Here is a 15,538-nt window from a genome sequence, read left to right as displayed (position 1 = left end):
GGAAACCAGAACAAAGAGAATGGGAAACTGTTTCTCTTCATCTAGCTCCACCTGACAGGAGAACACAAGGGTAGCAACTGAGTGGCAGTTAGAAGGTTTCATGAAACTTTAGATACAAGAATGAGAAATTAACCCAAGATCAGCGGGACCATTTAGGGCAAATTACACCTAACCTGTCAGGTCTGTAAGGAGGACCAAATGAAACCACACTAGTAAGAGTGAATGTATATTGAGCCCTTAATACAGCCACTATGCTGAGTAATTATTATGCATTACTTTGTTTAATGATCACATCATATGATGAGATACTGTTATGATTTGCATTTTACAGCAGGTATTTCTAGCTACTTGGGAGGCTGAGGCAGGAGGATTGCAAGTTCAAGGTCAGCCTCTGCAAATTAGGAAGATCCTGTCTCAAATAAAAAGGGGCAGGAGATGTACCTCAGTGTAGAGCACTCCTGGGTTCAGTCCCCAACACCACACACACACACACACACACAAAGTCACGTTAAGTTGATAAAGAAGCATTCAGTGACAGGCTAACAGTGTTAGAGTGGGCTGACTTTGAAGACCATGTTCCTTTTTTTTTTTTTTTTGTACTGGGGCTTTAACCCCAGGGGCTCTGAGCCACATCCCAGCGTTTTTGGTTTTTTTTTAAAGAGAGAGAGAGAATTTTTTAATATTTTATTTTTTAGTTTTCGGCGGACACAACAAATTGTATGTGGTGCTGAGGATCGAACCCAGGCCGCACACATGCCAGACGAGCGCGCTACCGCTTGAGCCATATCCCCAGCCCCGAGCGTTTTGAGACAGGGTCTCACTAAGTTGCTTAGGGCCTCACCAAATTACTGAAGCTGGCTGTGAACCTGCAATTCTTCTGCCTCAGCCTCCTGAGTTACTGGGATTACAGATGTGCACCACCATGCTTAGTTTGAAGACAACATTCTTTAAAAAATTTTTTAGTTGTAGATGGACACAATACCTTTATTTATTTATATGTGGTGCTGAGGATTGAATCCAGTGTCTCACATGTACAAGGCAAGTGCTCTACCACTGAGCCACAAGCCCAGCCCTGAAGCCCACATTCTTAATCCTGCATTCCAGGTTTATCAAACCAACAGGCCAGAAGATGGACTCTGACTTACAGAGTTCTCATGAGGCTCAGTTCTCTCCCCAACCCCCTTTTCAATAGCACTAAAGTTATCACTGAAACTCAATATGGGCCATAGACATCGCCAGAGATCCTGACATTTCAATCTATCATGAAGTTTTATTGCCCATACTCTGACAGTCTGAAGAAACCAAAGCAAGTGCAAAACCAGGTATGTCTCTTAGGTACTATTACTATGACTCAGTGACGGGAAGCTTGGATTTTGATGCCAAGACCCACTTTTGCCAAATTGTTGCTCCGGTCATGAAATCGCTTCTCTAAGCTTGTTTCCTTGTGCGTAAGATGAAGCTCATGCCCCTGACCTCGTGGGGTTACGGTGAGAAGTACAGGATGCATTCAGAGCACTGAGTGCAGTCCCTGCCACACAGCAGGGCTCGAGAAACACTGGCTGTGATTACTGTGATCATCACTGTCATTCTGCCACACAGCTATGGCCAGTGACACTTGGCCTTTGCATCTGGCTGTGATGGGACACAGCTAACCCAAAAGCAGAACAAATGACAAAAGGCCTCGTGATATCCCTCCCCGGCAGTCAGAGGGACCACAAAGACCCTGAGCTACAGGAAACAGGCTTGGTTGTAGAAGGGTCCCTAAAGCCTCTGTGACTGTCCAGCTTTCCTTGATGCATAGTTTCAAATAATGTGGCTGATTTCTCAGCCCACGGACATAAGGAGTCACAAATTTGATGTGAAGAGGGAGGCTGCTAGTGGCTGGCACATTAAAGGCTTGGAAGAGTGACAACTGGCAGCATGACCACAGGAGAGAACGCAAACTCTGAAAAGCCATCAAGAGGACTAAAAGGACAGCTGCTGGGAGCTGGAGGGCAGGTGCAAATACACCCACCACCCAGAGACCAGAGGTCTCCTCCGCTCTGACATGAGACCTGGTCCCTGATATCTGGGCTCTCTTGGAATGGCAGGAGGTGCTATGAATGGCCAGATAATGGACTCTGACTTACAATACATGAATGGTAACTGTGTCACTTCTAGATAGAAGCTTTTGGAGCTGGTAGGTGCTTCATCCACCTGGGTCCCAGAATAAGGATAAAAATGACACTGAGCTGAGCCTACAGCTGACCCACAGAGGACAAGCAGCAAGGGCAAGAAACAAACTTTCATTGCTTTTGGGGGGGCTGCTTGTTAGCACCATATCATCTAGTCTATCCTAACACAATCCTAAAAGATTAAATGGGTCAGTTCACTCTAAGAAGTGGTGTTCTCTTTGGTATGCCCATTCCTAAGAGTCAATATTACATGCTGTGGCTTAATGGGTAATTTTAACCTAGATGGAAAATCTACCTAATCCAATGAGTCATAGCTGAACTGAATGGAGAAGAGGGTCCCGTTTCTAACCATTCCTTTCTCCTGAGAGGTCCCAGACCTTCTGTTGAGGGCTTTGCAAAACATACCTGTATTACTTATGGGTCTCAGGTAGAAGCAGGGTCTCAAGTGCTACTGCATTTGGGTGGTAACTCCTTAGGGCTGGTCCAGGGATCATCTTGTAAGTGCTGAGGGACTCTGGTCCCCACGTGGGGGCTGGAGGGCCCTACCGTGTATCTGAATATGCTCTTGTGAAAGGAAATCCATGATGCGTTGTTGAGGAAGAGCGTGTCATCACATAAAGAATCCAGTCTTTTCAAGCATGGAATATTTACAAAATGCACCTCACACATGGCCAACAATCAAGTTTCAACAAATGCTGAAGGATGTAAACCATGTGGGTCATTTTCTCTAACCACAAAGCAATTGATTGAGAAAATAATACCTACAGCTAGAAAACCCTCATGTGTTTGGAAAGTAGGAAACATAAATTTTAATAACCCAGGGGTTAAATATACCCCTCACTTAATCCTTCCAACTCTTCATAGTGCACACCCTCACTTTAGAAATGCAGGAACTGAGACTGGGAAGAGAATAAAATCTGCTCATTCACCCAGTTAGCAATGTTGGAGCCAGGACTCCAAACCAGGCTATATAGCTCCAGATCCCTGGGACTTAATGACATCCTCCTGATGCTCCTAGGGTGCCACGAAATTCACAGATCCTCCAGTGTGCTTTTCTGTTTTTTGATAGCAGGGATTGAACCCAAGGGCACTTGACCCCTGAGCCACATCCCCAGCCCTTTTTATTTTTTGAAACAGGGTCTTACTAAGTTGCTGAGGCTGGCTTTGAACTCGTGATCCTCCTGCCTCAGCCTCCTGGACCATGGGACTACAGGCGTGCACCACTGTGCTCAGCCTCCAGCTTGCTTGGTGACCCTTGACTTGGACTACTGTGTAGATGCCCTTCCCTTTTGCTCCTGCCTGCTCCGGGTCCCCTCCCAGGACAGAGGCTAGGAGCCGTGAAGGTGGAGGTGGAGTTGCAGGCTGATGAACTAGATGCCTTGGAGTCTTCCTTTCCTTACAAACACTTGTACACAGGGCCCACGTGGTTAGTGAACAAAGAGAGACAGAAGGAAGAGTAACTTCCAGATGGCTCCCCCTCTTGATCTAATGCAGATTAAAGAGAGAGAATATTCCAAATCTATCATTAGGCAAACGTGAGTATCGATATCATTCAAATTATAAATGGAACAGAAAGGAAATTTCATCTTTTTTCTTTTTTTTTTTTTTGCCTCAGATCCTGAGGCAAAGAAGAAAGACCACTTAAAGCGCCCTGCTTCTGAGCAGGTTGGTGGTTCAAGTTATCTGAGGTAACAGGCAAAACTGAGCTGATCCTAGACTTCTCTAGGAGTGGCCTCGGAGTCTGAGCTGACCAAACTACCTCCCTCTGTGGCAAGTCCTGTGCTAACGGTGACAGCACTACTCTCCTCTCTGCCCAAACCAACTTGCTCATTTGCTTCCTGGCAAAACCCTCAAACACCCAGAACTCTGAGGCACCCCCTTTGTCCTGCAGAGACTCTCCCTGTCAGAACAATACCACCCGCCTCCCGTGGGCTGGAGGTATAACTGAGGCCCAGAACTAGGCTTCACGCAATGAGAAAAACTGAAAATAAATGGCAAATCTGGTGATGGCCCGTATCCTTGAAAATTACCTACAGTGCCTGTGTCACCAAGTGGCCCTGGGGAGGGAGAAGGTGGAGAGGCGGGGAGAGGAAGTGCCAGGCAGGCAGGAAGCCCTGAAGGTCTCCCTCTGTGCTCTGCCACAGAGGAAGCAGCACTGGCCCAAGGTGAGGCAGGAGGCTGGGCCGGGTAGGGGCTGAGTCTTCACCTCCCGGCTCCACAGGGCTCAGCCTGGGGCCCGGCTCTCCCCTCGCTCCCCCCACCCCCCCCACTGCTTGTTCCCCACACCATCAGGGTCCCACAGAATCACTTTGTCCATCAGTTAATGATCCCTGTCACAAAGTGAGTTTAAGATCAACAAGTCCAAGATCAAAGAACCCAGCTATCCAATCAGCAGGGTGATTAATCCTCTCAGTCAGTGAAAGAGAGTCCTGTGGACCCCTCCCGACAGGCTATGGGTGGCCCCGGGAAGCTCAGCTCGAGTGACCTTTTACAAATGGCCAGTTGAGCCTACAGACTAGACAGATGGTGTGGAGCCCCCGGGATGAGGGACGGTCCAATGCCTTCGATGAGGTCGTTCCATTGATCATAGTTCTCTTTCAGGTCTGAAAGGGGAAAGAAGAGGAAGGTTAGGCAAATCATTGTAAAGTGAGGCCAAAGAGGAGCTCTCGGGGACTCGGGGGTCATCCCAGAGAGGAGCACCTGGGATACCAGACGGACTGGCTGGTGGTTGTGACGGTGGGAGCAGTAACGATCACTCTGTGCCTTTATAAATGACTGACTTAATCTGTGGCAACTCAGTAATGATGTAACAGCTGGCAATACACCCTGAAGCAGAACCGTTCCAGGGAATGGTGTTTCACAATCACCCTATGGGCTAAGTGCCACTGTTAGCCCTATTTTATAGTTGAGAAGCCAACCTGATTTGCCCAAGGTCAGCTGCAGCTGATAAGAGCTGGAGACAAAATTTACACCCAGGACAGGAAGGCAGAGAAAATGGAAAGTCGGCTTCCAGGCTCAGGGATGTTGCTAAACAAGAAGAGATCCTAGTACATGGCCACTGAGTGCAACTACCACGTCATCCCAGGCAGAAGCCACAGAGTAGCAATACCATAAAGCAGCATTAACACCAGAGTAGCAATACCACAAAGCAGCATTAACTCCAGAGGCGGCCCTGGGATCACGTGCAGAGGGGCCTCACGTGGCAAGAACAGTCAGGAGGATCTCGAGTTCAAGGCCAGCCTCAGCAACTTAGTGAGACCCTATCTCAAAAAAAAATCCAAAGGGCTGGAGGTGTAGCTCAGTGGTAGTGCACACCTGGGTTCAATCCCCAGCACCAGAAAAAAAAAGAAAGGGTCTGGGACTGGGGTTGTGGCTCAGTGGTAGAGCACTTGCCTTGCATGCAAGCGAGGCACTGGGCTCAAATCTCAGCACCACACAAAAATAAATAAAGATATTTTGTCCATCTACAACTAAAAAAATATTTAAAAAAGAAAGGGTCTAAGCTCTTTAGCCAAGGGAGGAGGGTTCAGCTGAATGGGCAAACGGTGCCTCGATCAAGACAAACAGAACCCGGGACAAAGGGAGGGACCATTCTCATTTCTCTTTGGGTATCCAGTGCCTGGCATGGAGTAATTGCTCAACACATCAGCGCTACATAGTCACTAACTCAAAAAATATTGAACACACCCACTGTGTGCCACCTTCTGTTCTTAGTGCTTAAAATACATCCAAGAGAAAAGAGGCAGAAACCCTGTCTTTAGAGAGCTCATCAACTAGTGGGCAGAGAGAGACTCAAACAAAATAAATTATGGAGGATGTAAAAAGGGAGTAAGTGCTGTATGTGGGGAGGGACAAGGCTGAGGGCAGAGGTGAGGGTGCTGTGATGTAAAAAGGGTAGTCAAGGTGGAGACTTAAAGGAGGTGGGAGTGAGCCATGAGACTATCAGGGAGGAATGTTCCAGGCAGAGGGAGCAGCAATGCAAAGGCCCTGAGGCAGGAGTGTACCTGACACTGAGGGTTTATGTGGTGAGAGTGAAGTAGGCTAAGGGAAGAGCAGTAGGAGCAGAGGCCAGGAAGGACGGTCACATCAGACAGGCCCAGAAGGAATGAGAAATGCCACTGTTAGATTGAGAGCAAAGGAGTGACAAGATCCGACTAACTTCCTAAAAGGACCACTCTGGCTGCTCTGTTAAGAAAAGACTCAATGGGGGGAAAGAGGGACAGGCTGGAGACTGGCAGTAACTGAGGTGAGAGGTGACAGACAGGATGGGGCTGTGGGACTGGTGACGTATATTCCTTTTTGTTGGTGGGGGGTGCTAGGGATTGAACCCAGGGCCTTAGATATACTAGGTTAAGTGTTCTACCACTGAACCACATCCCCAGCCCATTTCTGAGGGACTGGATGAGAGATCTTCTAGAAGTGACAATCTTTGACCTAAGAACTAACTGTAAGGATGGAGCTGGCACCATGCTCTTCAATCTCCAGAACTGTTAAATATACCTGCTAACTATAACTGCTAAATAGATCTCTTTTCTTTATAAAGTCTCAGCATCAGGCATTTTTTGAAAATACATTAAGCCAAGGTCCAAGCACTGAGCCCTGGAAGTGGCAAGGCTGGCTGGGGGAAGCAAGACAGGAGACAATCTATAGCGCCAGAAGCAAAGGCAGCAAGCCCTCCCTGAGCTGCTCAGAGTTGCAGTGAGATGAGGAACAGGAACTGGCTAAGGATTTGACATTGTGAAGGTCATGGGGACCTTGACCCCAGCAGTTTTGATGAAGGAGTGCACTGCAGAAGCCTGAGAGGACTGTGCTTAAGATAGATGAGAATTAGAAGAAAGGAATTAGACAAATAAAGACAGATGTCATTCTGAGAGTTGGAGGGAACAGGGAATGGGTGATAACTGGAGGGGATACTGAAGTCGGGAGAATTTTCTTTTTTTGAGAATTTTTAATATTTATTTTCCAGTTATCGGCGGACACAACATCTTTGTTTGTATGTGGTGCTGAGGATCGAACCCGGACCACACGCATGCCAGGCGAGCGCGCTACCGCTTGAGCCACATCCTCAGTCCGAGAATTTTCTTTTCTGCTTGTTTTGCAGTGTTGGGACTGAACCCAGGACTTTACACATGCTGGGCAGGTGCTCCACCACTGAGCCACAAGCCCAGCCCCAGAGTTTCTATTTTTTTTACTTCAACTTGTGGTCCTGAGGATTGAACCCAGGGATTCGCTACCACTTAGCCACGTCCTCAGCCTTTCTTTATTTTTTATTTTGAGACAGGGTCTCATGTCTCCCAGGCTGGCCTCAAGCTGCAATCTGTCTCAGCACCCAAGTCACTAGGGTTACAGGAATATGTCATGGCAACTGGCAGGTTTTTTTTCCCCCATTTCTTTAGTTTTTAAGGAAGAAACTTTGGCATGAAATAAACCAGTAGAGAAGGATGATCTAAAGTAGAGGACAAGCTGCTGCTGTGACCACCCTGAGCAGACAGAAGAGCCGGCCCGGGGGAGGGGCTGCGGGGGTCTGAGGAAGTGCTAGTCGCCTCCAGTCGCCTTGAAGTGGGAGGCAAAGTTGCTGAGCTGAGAGACAGGCTGAGGCAAGAGGTGCCAGGGGTTTGGGAAGGAAGGGGAAGGTGTGAACAGTCCTCCAGGAGAGTGGGTGGAAGGCTGAGGAGCTGGAGATGGGAGCGCACAGTGAACACAGAGCAAGCAGCCATCTTCTTCCTGAAAGGTGACATCCTGGATCAGCAGAATGGTATTTTCAGGAGCTAGAGGTGCAGCTGAGCCACCTGCAGACTATTTTAGTTTCCATGTGACAACACACTGAGCAGCCACCAAAAAAGCTTTTCTCTTTGCCAAGCTAACAGCCCAGGCCGTCTCACCACCTTACCAGCTCCTTCCACCTGGGCTCGCTGCCTCTCAACTCATCCCTGCCCTCCTGGCCTCCAGCAGGCAGACTACGTTAAAAGTCTAACTGTGACGTTCTCCTGCTTAGAACCACCAAGGGCTCCTCCTAGCCTGTGGGATAAATCCCAAACTGATTCAGCAAACGCATGGGCTCTACATCTGCCCTCTGCCCGCTTCTCTACCTCTACATTTCAACAATTCATTATCCTGAGCTCCAGGTACACCAGAGAGCTTCTCAAAACTGATCAAGACCACTGCCCATGGGACTCTCGTCCCTTCCCTGCCTGGGAGCTCTCTTCTCCCGTCAAGATCAAGAGCAAGCTTCATTTTGTTTAGAAAACGCTTCAAACCTTAAGAGTCCAGCCGAGCCCGGCTCCCTTCTGATGGCAGATGGTGGTGGCCTCCAATCAGACACCTGATTTGGGAACGCCTGGACTAGATGGAACAGTGGCCAACAATGTGCCTTGGCAGGCAAAGATATGCTGATGCGATCAAACTGACTCTCTTGAGAATCTGGATGAAGACATTTTAAAAACATGGCGGAGAGCAGTGGGAGCCAACAAGGAAAGACCCAGGGGTAGGAGGAGTGGAATGAACGAGCGGACGCCATCAGCACAAGGAAAAAACAGCAGGAAGAAAGAAAAAGGCATCCTGGATGAACAGACGTGGACATCATGAGAGGACAGGTCAGAGAGGCTGAGCTGGCCAGACAGACGGGACAAGACGACAGTCCTGCAGGTGATGTTGGCTCATGTAACTGCACTAGCCCCTTGGCCCAGGCGCCCTCCCTTACATGAATTTCACTTTTTTCTCAAGGTAAGATAGTGAACTTGTAGTCTTTCCAACTAAAAGACTAGAATCAACCCTTATAACCATTCACATTCCCAGTGGCAGAGAGGGCTTGATGGCACCCTGGGGAAGACAGCCCCTCTGGTGGAGGAGACCAGAGCTCGTAAAGGCCTTGCCAATTAGCTGACAGTGACTTATGTCATGAGTCACAATCCTTCCGTGCTTGGTTTCTTTAAAGAACTTTCATGCATTTAGCTCAGTTATCATAATCTCCCTCGCAATGCAGATAAATTAGTGATGATAAGCCTGGGTTAGGACAGTGGCGATGGAGTGCAGAGGTGAGCGCACTATTTGCAGTGAGGAACCAAGGCTCAGCGAGGCTGAATGACCAGTAAGAGCCAGACTCGGGGTCCCCCAACCTCCAGGCACGTGCTTTTTCTTCAATGTTATGTAACTCCTTGTCTTGGGGCTCAGCCATGTTCGTACTGATCACTGTGCTGTAGTGAATTCTAAGGGACCCCACATCTGCCCCCTGGGCCCCAGCTCTCTTCTTACCAAGATGCCTCTGCAGGAAGGCCAGCATGGCCTGCACCATAATCTCCTGACCTTGATAGGGGTCCAAGCTCCCACGGATTTGGGTGGATAAGAATTTCACAAGCAAGTTGCCCGTCACAAAAGCAAAGTCCGTTTGACTCCGATGAACAGAACCACTAGAGGAAAAGGAAAGCATTGGTAGGGTTGGAGATGAGGCACACCCGCGGAGCACCTGTGTGTCTGAGAAGCTTCTATGCATCGTCATGCATAATTTCCACAGCAACTCTGTCTAGGAGGTATTTTTCCCTTCAACAGAATGTGAGAAGTGATCTTCCCAAGGTGACACAGGGGACAGGGCACCGAGCTAGGATTTGAACCCAGGTGTTATCACCAGACCTCAATGCCAAACATTCACCGCACACATCAGCTCCCTGTCACAACTGTGCACTTTGCAGTGCAGGGGGGTGGAACCCAGGGCTTTGTGCAAGCTAGGGAAGCCCTCTACCACCAAGCTCCACCCCCAGCCCTCTAAATATGTTTAATTCACAGGTGAAATCCTTACTAGAAGGTTCATTTTAGGGTAAATTACTCATAACTAAATTCACTATTCAATTCAACGAGGGATGGAAAATTTAAATGCTACATTTCTGTGTGATCTCATGCAAAAAAAAAAAAATGATTTCTTAAAAATGCATTACTTGGGCTGGGGGTGCAGTTCAGTGGTAGAGCGTGTGCCTGGCATGTGTAAGGCACTGGGTTTAATCCCAGCACCGGAAAAAAATGCATTATTTGAACTAGAGACCATCATGTTAAATAAGAGGAAAAAGAAAAACAGAATTGGGGGTGGATCTCCTGAAAATCCAAGGGAGATTGTAGAGAAAAGGGGCCAGGAAGTGGGAGGGAGGAGGCAGAAAGGAGAAAATGCCGGGGAGTGAACTGGCCACACTATATTGCTATGTTGTGTGTGTGCAAATATGCAACAGCAAATCCCATCAATATGCACCAATAAAAATGTGAAAAAAGGGCTGGGGTTGTGGCTCAGCATCAAAGCACTCACCTAACACGTGCGAGGCCCTGGGTTCGATCCTCAGGATCATATAAAAATAAATGAATAAAACAAAGGTATTGTGTCCAACTAAAAATAAATAAATAATTTTTTAAATGTGAAAAAATGCATTATTTAAGGTAAGAGAGCAAAAAAACGAATAGAATAATATATTTGGGTATCCAGCACGCAGTTTAAGAAGTAACACCCGCCAGAAGTCCCCTTTGCATGCCCTGTCCCAACTTCCCTCCCCTCCTCTCCCCAGTGGTCACAAATGTTGGAGTCTGGCCTGGACAGACATTCCAGCAGTCCTGTCCCCTCTAATGCCATGAAACCAAAATGAAAGAGGAGGGGCTGGTCCTAGTGAACAGCCTGGGCCAAGACAGGCCGGGGAGAAGCCACCGACCGTCAACAGACTGATGTTCAGGGGCTTGGCGCCAGGACATGCCAACCACCGAGTGACTCTGAAGGTCTGGGCACACAGCCACATCCCATTCCTGAAGTGGGAATTGGGACCCCTGATGTGTGTGCTGTTGGGCTCGTGCAGGGCAGGATCAAGCCAGGGCGGTTTCAGTCCTGTCTCTGAAAAGGTCCTCGTCACCTCCTATACAGTCAATTGTCTTTAAGTCACCAGAAATTGTTTGCTTCCTGAAAAGTGGCTCCCAGGAGAAAACCAACTGATGGTGCTGGAGGTGAAGGTGAAGAGAAGGTGGTTTGGCTGGAATACAGAAGGTCACAGAAAAGAACACTTTAGAGTGACATCTGTAGATTCGAATGTTCATGCAAGTGCTAAGGAACTTCCAATGGATGAAGGTCAAAGGTCTCCCACAGACACTCTCCAAAAGACCCAACAAAACTCCAAGAAGGGTACGGAGATCTCTGGAACCCACCCAGACTCACACCCCTGCCTCTCCAACACGCAATCCCACAATGCTCTTCTACCAGAAAGCACCAGTCAGATCAACTCCTGCAGAAATCCCTGTAGGTGGAGCTAAGTGGAGAAGAGGGATGGGAAGAAACTATAAAGGAATTAAGATTGTGGAATTCAGGAGCTATTCGGGTATTCTGTTAATTCCAGATACTACGAGACAATCCAGAAGAAATTAAGGGAGTCAATGGAGAGGACATGAGGTCCTGCCCATGGGGTTTACTCACAGGACAGTTATGATCCTGGACTGCTTGTGCTGGGTGCAAATCTTCTTCATCAAGTTGACGCTCTCCACTGTCTGGAATTTCTCGGCATTGATAAAGAACACAGGGCCCCGGGCCTTGGGGTAAAAGTCACGCTCCAGAGGAAACATCCAAGCATCCAAGGCCACAGCACATCTGGAAGAGGACCAGATATTTGGAGCTGCCACATAGAAAGAAGAGTCAGGGTGGTGGGGGAGGGTGGGGTGCTTCCCTCCAGTGGGCTAAAGACTCAGGAAGCCAGGGAGGAGGTACCAGGGCCCAGGCCCCTCAGTTAGGATACTGGATTTACCAGTTACCAAAGATCCTCTCCGACAGCAAGGACCAGACCTCCATCTCTGGACCTGCTCTCGGGGCACTGACTCCAGTCATGCACAATGGCACTTCAGTCAGCCACTCACCCATTCAGTGCTCACGGAGCGTCTGCTGGGTGCTTAACCCTGTGCTCTGGACACAGAGTTCTGCTTGAGTCTCAGGAAGCTCCCAGGCCAGCAGGGAAGACTGACAGGCAAGGCAGCGGGCACTCAGCTCAGTGCCCCGATTCGAAAGGTGCTGGGAGAGCCCAGGGCCGGCCTGGCAGGGGAGGTCAGGAAGACCTCCTCGGTGCCGAGGGCAAAACCATGGCCCTACGATTAGTTACCACCCCAACCTGGATCTTCTCCATCTCAAATGATGGACACCCAAAGGAAAGTCTCCACTTCCCCTCCTTCACTCAACCCTGAAACTCAAAGTGCACCCCATGTTTCATTCACTTCTCTCATCCGGCTCCCTCCACCCTCACGCAAATCCTTCACTTCTCAGCTCACACTGACAGTCACCTCTGGCCTTCAGTCTGGTCCTGACACCATCCATCCTTCGCACAGTAGCTAGAGTAGCCACAGACTTTTTAAAAGTAAGATGCATTTTTTTTTTTTGTTTGTTTGTTTAAAATCTTTCACTAGCCTCCCCTCGAACTTAGAATAAAATCTAAGCTTCCCTCCCCTGGCCCAAAGGCCCTGTCATCTCGCCCCTGTCCCTCACTACGCTCCGCCCACTCTGATACAGTCAGCATGTGTCCACCTCAGGGCCTTTGCTTAGTCGTTCCCACTAGTGGGGAGGACTTTCCTCTGGACCTTTGCACGGCTGGCCTCTTTGCCTTTCGTCTTGTTTATGTCTCTTAGAGAAGCCTGTTTCATGTCCAGCTCAACAGCCTGTTTCATGTTCTTCACTGCACTCAGGTGCTAGGCGCCTCCCTATCTGCTAGCTTCTGCATCAGGCTGTCCCTCCTACAGCTACATAATTCCAGGAAGGCAGAGATCTGGTAACCACTGAATATCCAGCCCCCCCCACACACACCTAGAACATAGCACTCACTTCCTGATACATGAGCACAACAGTGAATGAATGAGCAGGAGCAACGGCATCACTGGGAAACTCACCGAAACTGGGCTTCCTTGGCCAAAGCCAGAACAGCTGTGGCCCCTCCAAATGAATGTCCCATCACAGCCACGCGGCTCAAGTCAATGCTGCCCTGAGGGAAGCACAGAACTTAGCCAAGCCAGAAATTTGGGACTTTTTTTCCCATTAAGGAATTCCTCAACAGCAAGAGGAAGAACCACTGAGGGGATGAGGAGGCTTGACACAGAGAAGGCCACCAGAGCCACACTGGGCCTCCTGCTGGAGCAGGCGCAGTGCCACCCAGTGGTAGAGCACTCACCTACTGTGGATGAGGCACTGGGTCCAATCCTAGCACCACACCACCAAAAAAAGAAGATCCTCTTGCCTACGAGGCAGGCAGACAGTGCTGGGCATGAGCGGCCTGCTGCAGGCAGAAGTTCTGAGGACCATGCTTCATCTCACCTTTATTTCTGTAATCTTACCATCTACCAACCTACCAATATCCAGCATCGGGTAGACATTCAAATACCTATGAATAGGGGCTGGGGCTGCAGCTCAGACGTGTGAGGCACTGATCCTTAGCACCACATAAAAATAAAATAAATAAAGGCATGTTGTCCTTGTACAACTACAAAAAAATACCTGTGAATAAGTGAATGGACATATGTTGTCAGGTTCCACACTGGCTCGCCAGTTTAGAGCATGGCGAGAGTAAGATCTGTCTCCGTCCCCCAGTGCCTTATGAACAGGTCCTGGGGATCCCTGAACCACACTGAGGGGAGGACAGGGGTGTTCCCGTGGCACCTCCACTTTGCTCTGGAGCAAGGACTGTTTGTGCAGTCACCCACTCAGGTTCTACTTCCTCTTTGAGTATCTGTCCTGATTTTTATCCAAAGCCCAGAAGAAGAGAGAAAGAATCTGTTCATTCTAACATGATCTGGAAGTATCTATTTCTGGTTGTCCCCATGAGCCTTCAGGGCATGGTTATATAAAAAAACTGCTGCAGCTGCCTGCTGAGGAGGGCCAGACATTTCTCTGGCTTTGTGGCCCAGCCTCTGCCCTGAAGCCTGCTCCCTCACCCAAAGGCTTCCTGCTGGAATCCTCCCCTTCACTCAGCACCTTCAGCTTGGCCACTGCGTTGGGTGGACTTTTCAGCTTTTTAAAAGATAGGTCAATACCTTCAGGTGCCTCCGAAAACCAGAAGTACTGAGAGGTCTCTCCCTTCCCCATGCCTTTTCCACAGGTTGCCCACTTCCTCCCACAGACAGCTAACATTTTCTGCACGCATAAGCAAACAAGAATTCATTCATCACCCTCTTTTTATACTAATGGTTCAGTATCAGGCTGTTTTGTGTAGCAATTCCAGCACAGAAAGAGCTTCCCCAACCTTTCTTACAGCTACATTTTATTTCCCCATGGAACAGACAGCTGGCTAACCACCAAATCAGTTCCTGGACGCACAGCTAGACTATTTCCCAGCAGTCAGATGAGGCCTCACGACTGAGTTCTGGCCAACAGAATGTGAGCAGAAGTGCTATCTCCATGCCCAAGGCTGGTCCACACCAACCCTCTCAGATGGACCTCCTTGCCCTCTCCCATTCTGTTGGCTTAATGTACACAACAAATCTGGGATTTACAAATGAGATAGTAGAATCCTAGGGTAAAAGGAGCCTCGATCCCTGATTCACCTCTTGCTCAGGGGTACCCCATAGACTTACATAGGAGAAAAATAAATTTCAATAGTATAAGCCACTGAGATATGGGGTTTATGTGCTGTAGCAGTGAGCATTATCCAAACAATACAGCCAGGTTGCAGAGCCTATCAACCATCTCTGTCACTGGTAAACATTTAAGCTACCGTCAATGTCAATCTTTTGCTGTTACACTCTGTACAGGAAGAAATAACTTGCACATTAGCACACTTCATGAGGGCAGGTGTTACAGGATAAAGTCCCAAAACTGGAGATGGGAGGATCAAAGCACACATGCATCTGTACTGCTGAGAACTACACCTAATGGCTCTCCTCGGGGCAGTCCCTACTATCACCAGCCGTTTAGGAGGATGACTACGTCTCCAATGTGTCAACACAGGAAATAATCAAGTTTTACTTGGTCTGATGGTTGAAAATTACTTATGTTTTTTAATTCTGTGTTTCCAAAGGCTGCTTCTTAAATAACTGAACTGGGCCATGGCTGCCCTTCCTCAGGTTCCCAGGCAGGTAGACCTGCACCTCTGCGCTCAGAGGCTGCTTCTCTAGAGGGGGGGACCACACACAGCAAGGCACTGGTAAAACCCTCCAGATTCTAGGTCCTGCCTCACTGCTGGCCATCCAGGAAGATGATTCTCCTCAGAGGACACTACCAGAGGCTTACGAGAGATTTTTTTTTAAAGAGGTTTTGAGCCACACAGCATAGTTTATGGGTCAAAAAATTCCAGTTTAAAGTTTGACTCTACAACTGAGCTGAGTACTCTTGGGTAGACACTTAGCCTGTCTAATCTGTTTTCTTTTGATATGGAGAGGTT

At 48.6% G+C, this 15,538-nt stretch overlaps 1 protein-coding gene across 2 annotated transcripts in view; it reads right to left on the bottom strand.

The window, feature by feature from the left end:
- Positions 1 to 1,250: 1,250 nt before the first annotated feature.
- The window catches only part of Pafah2 (platelet activating factor acetylhydrolase 2), a 33,956-nt gene continuing 19,668 nt past the window's right edge, over positions 1,251 to 15,538 (bottom strand). For both annotated transcript variants that reach the window (XM_046468930.2, XM_046468931.2), the window contains 4 exons: positions 13,056 to 13,147; positions 11,605 to 11,775; positions 9,426 to 9,580; positions 1,251 to 4,777 (listed from right to left, as the gene is read on the bottom strand). In XM_046468930.2, the coding sequence (XP_046324886.1) occupies positions 4,683 to 4,777; positions 9,426 to 9,580; positions 11,605 to 11,775; positions 13,056 to 13,147 (513 nt within the window). In that variant the 3' untranslated portion in view covers positions 1,251 to 4,682. The remainder of the gene's footprint in view (positions 4,778 to 9,425; positions 9,581 to 11,604; positions 11,776 to 13,055; positions 13,148 to 15,538) is intronic.

This window comes from Marmota monax, unplaced genomic scaffold (assembly GCF_021218885.2).
Source record: "Marmota monax isolate L192 unplaced genomic scaffold, Marmota_monax_Labrador192_F-V1.1 WCK01_AAM20220418_F8-fsc00008, whole genome shotgun sequence".
Classification (NCBI taxonomy): domain Eukaryota; kingdom Metazoa; phylum Chordata; class Mammalia; order Rodentia; family Sciuridae; genus Marmota; species Marmota monax.
This window is presented reverse-complemented; position numbering and strand designations above follow the sequence as displayed.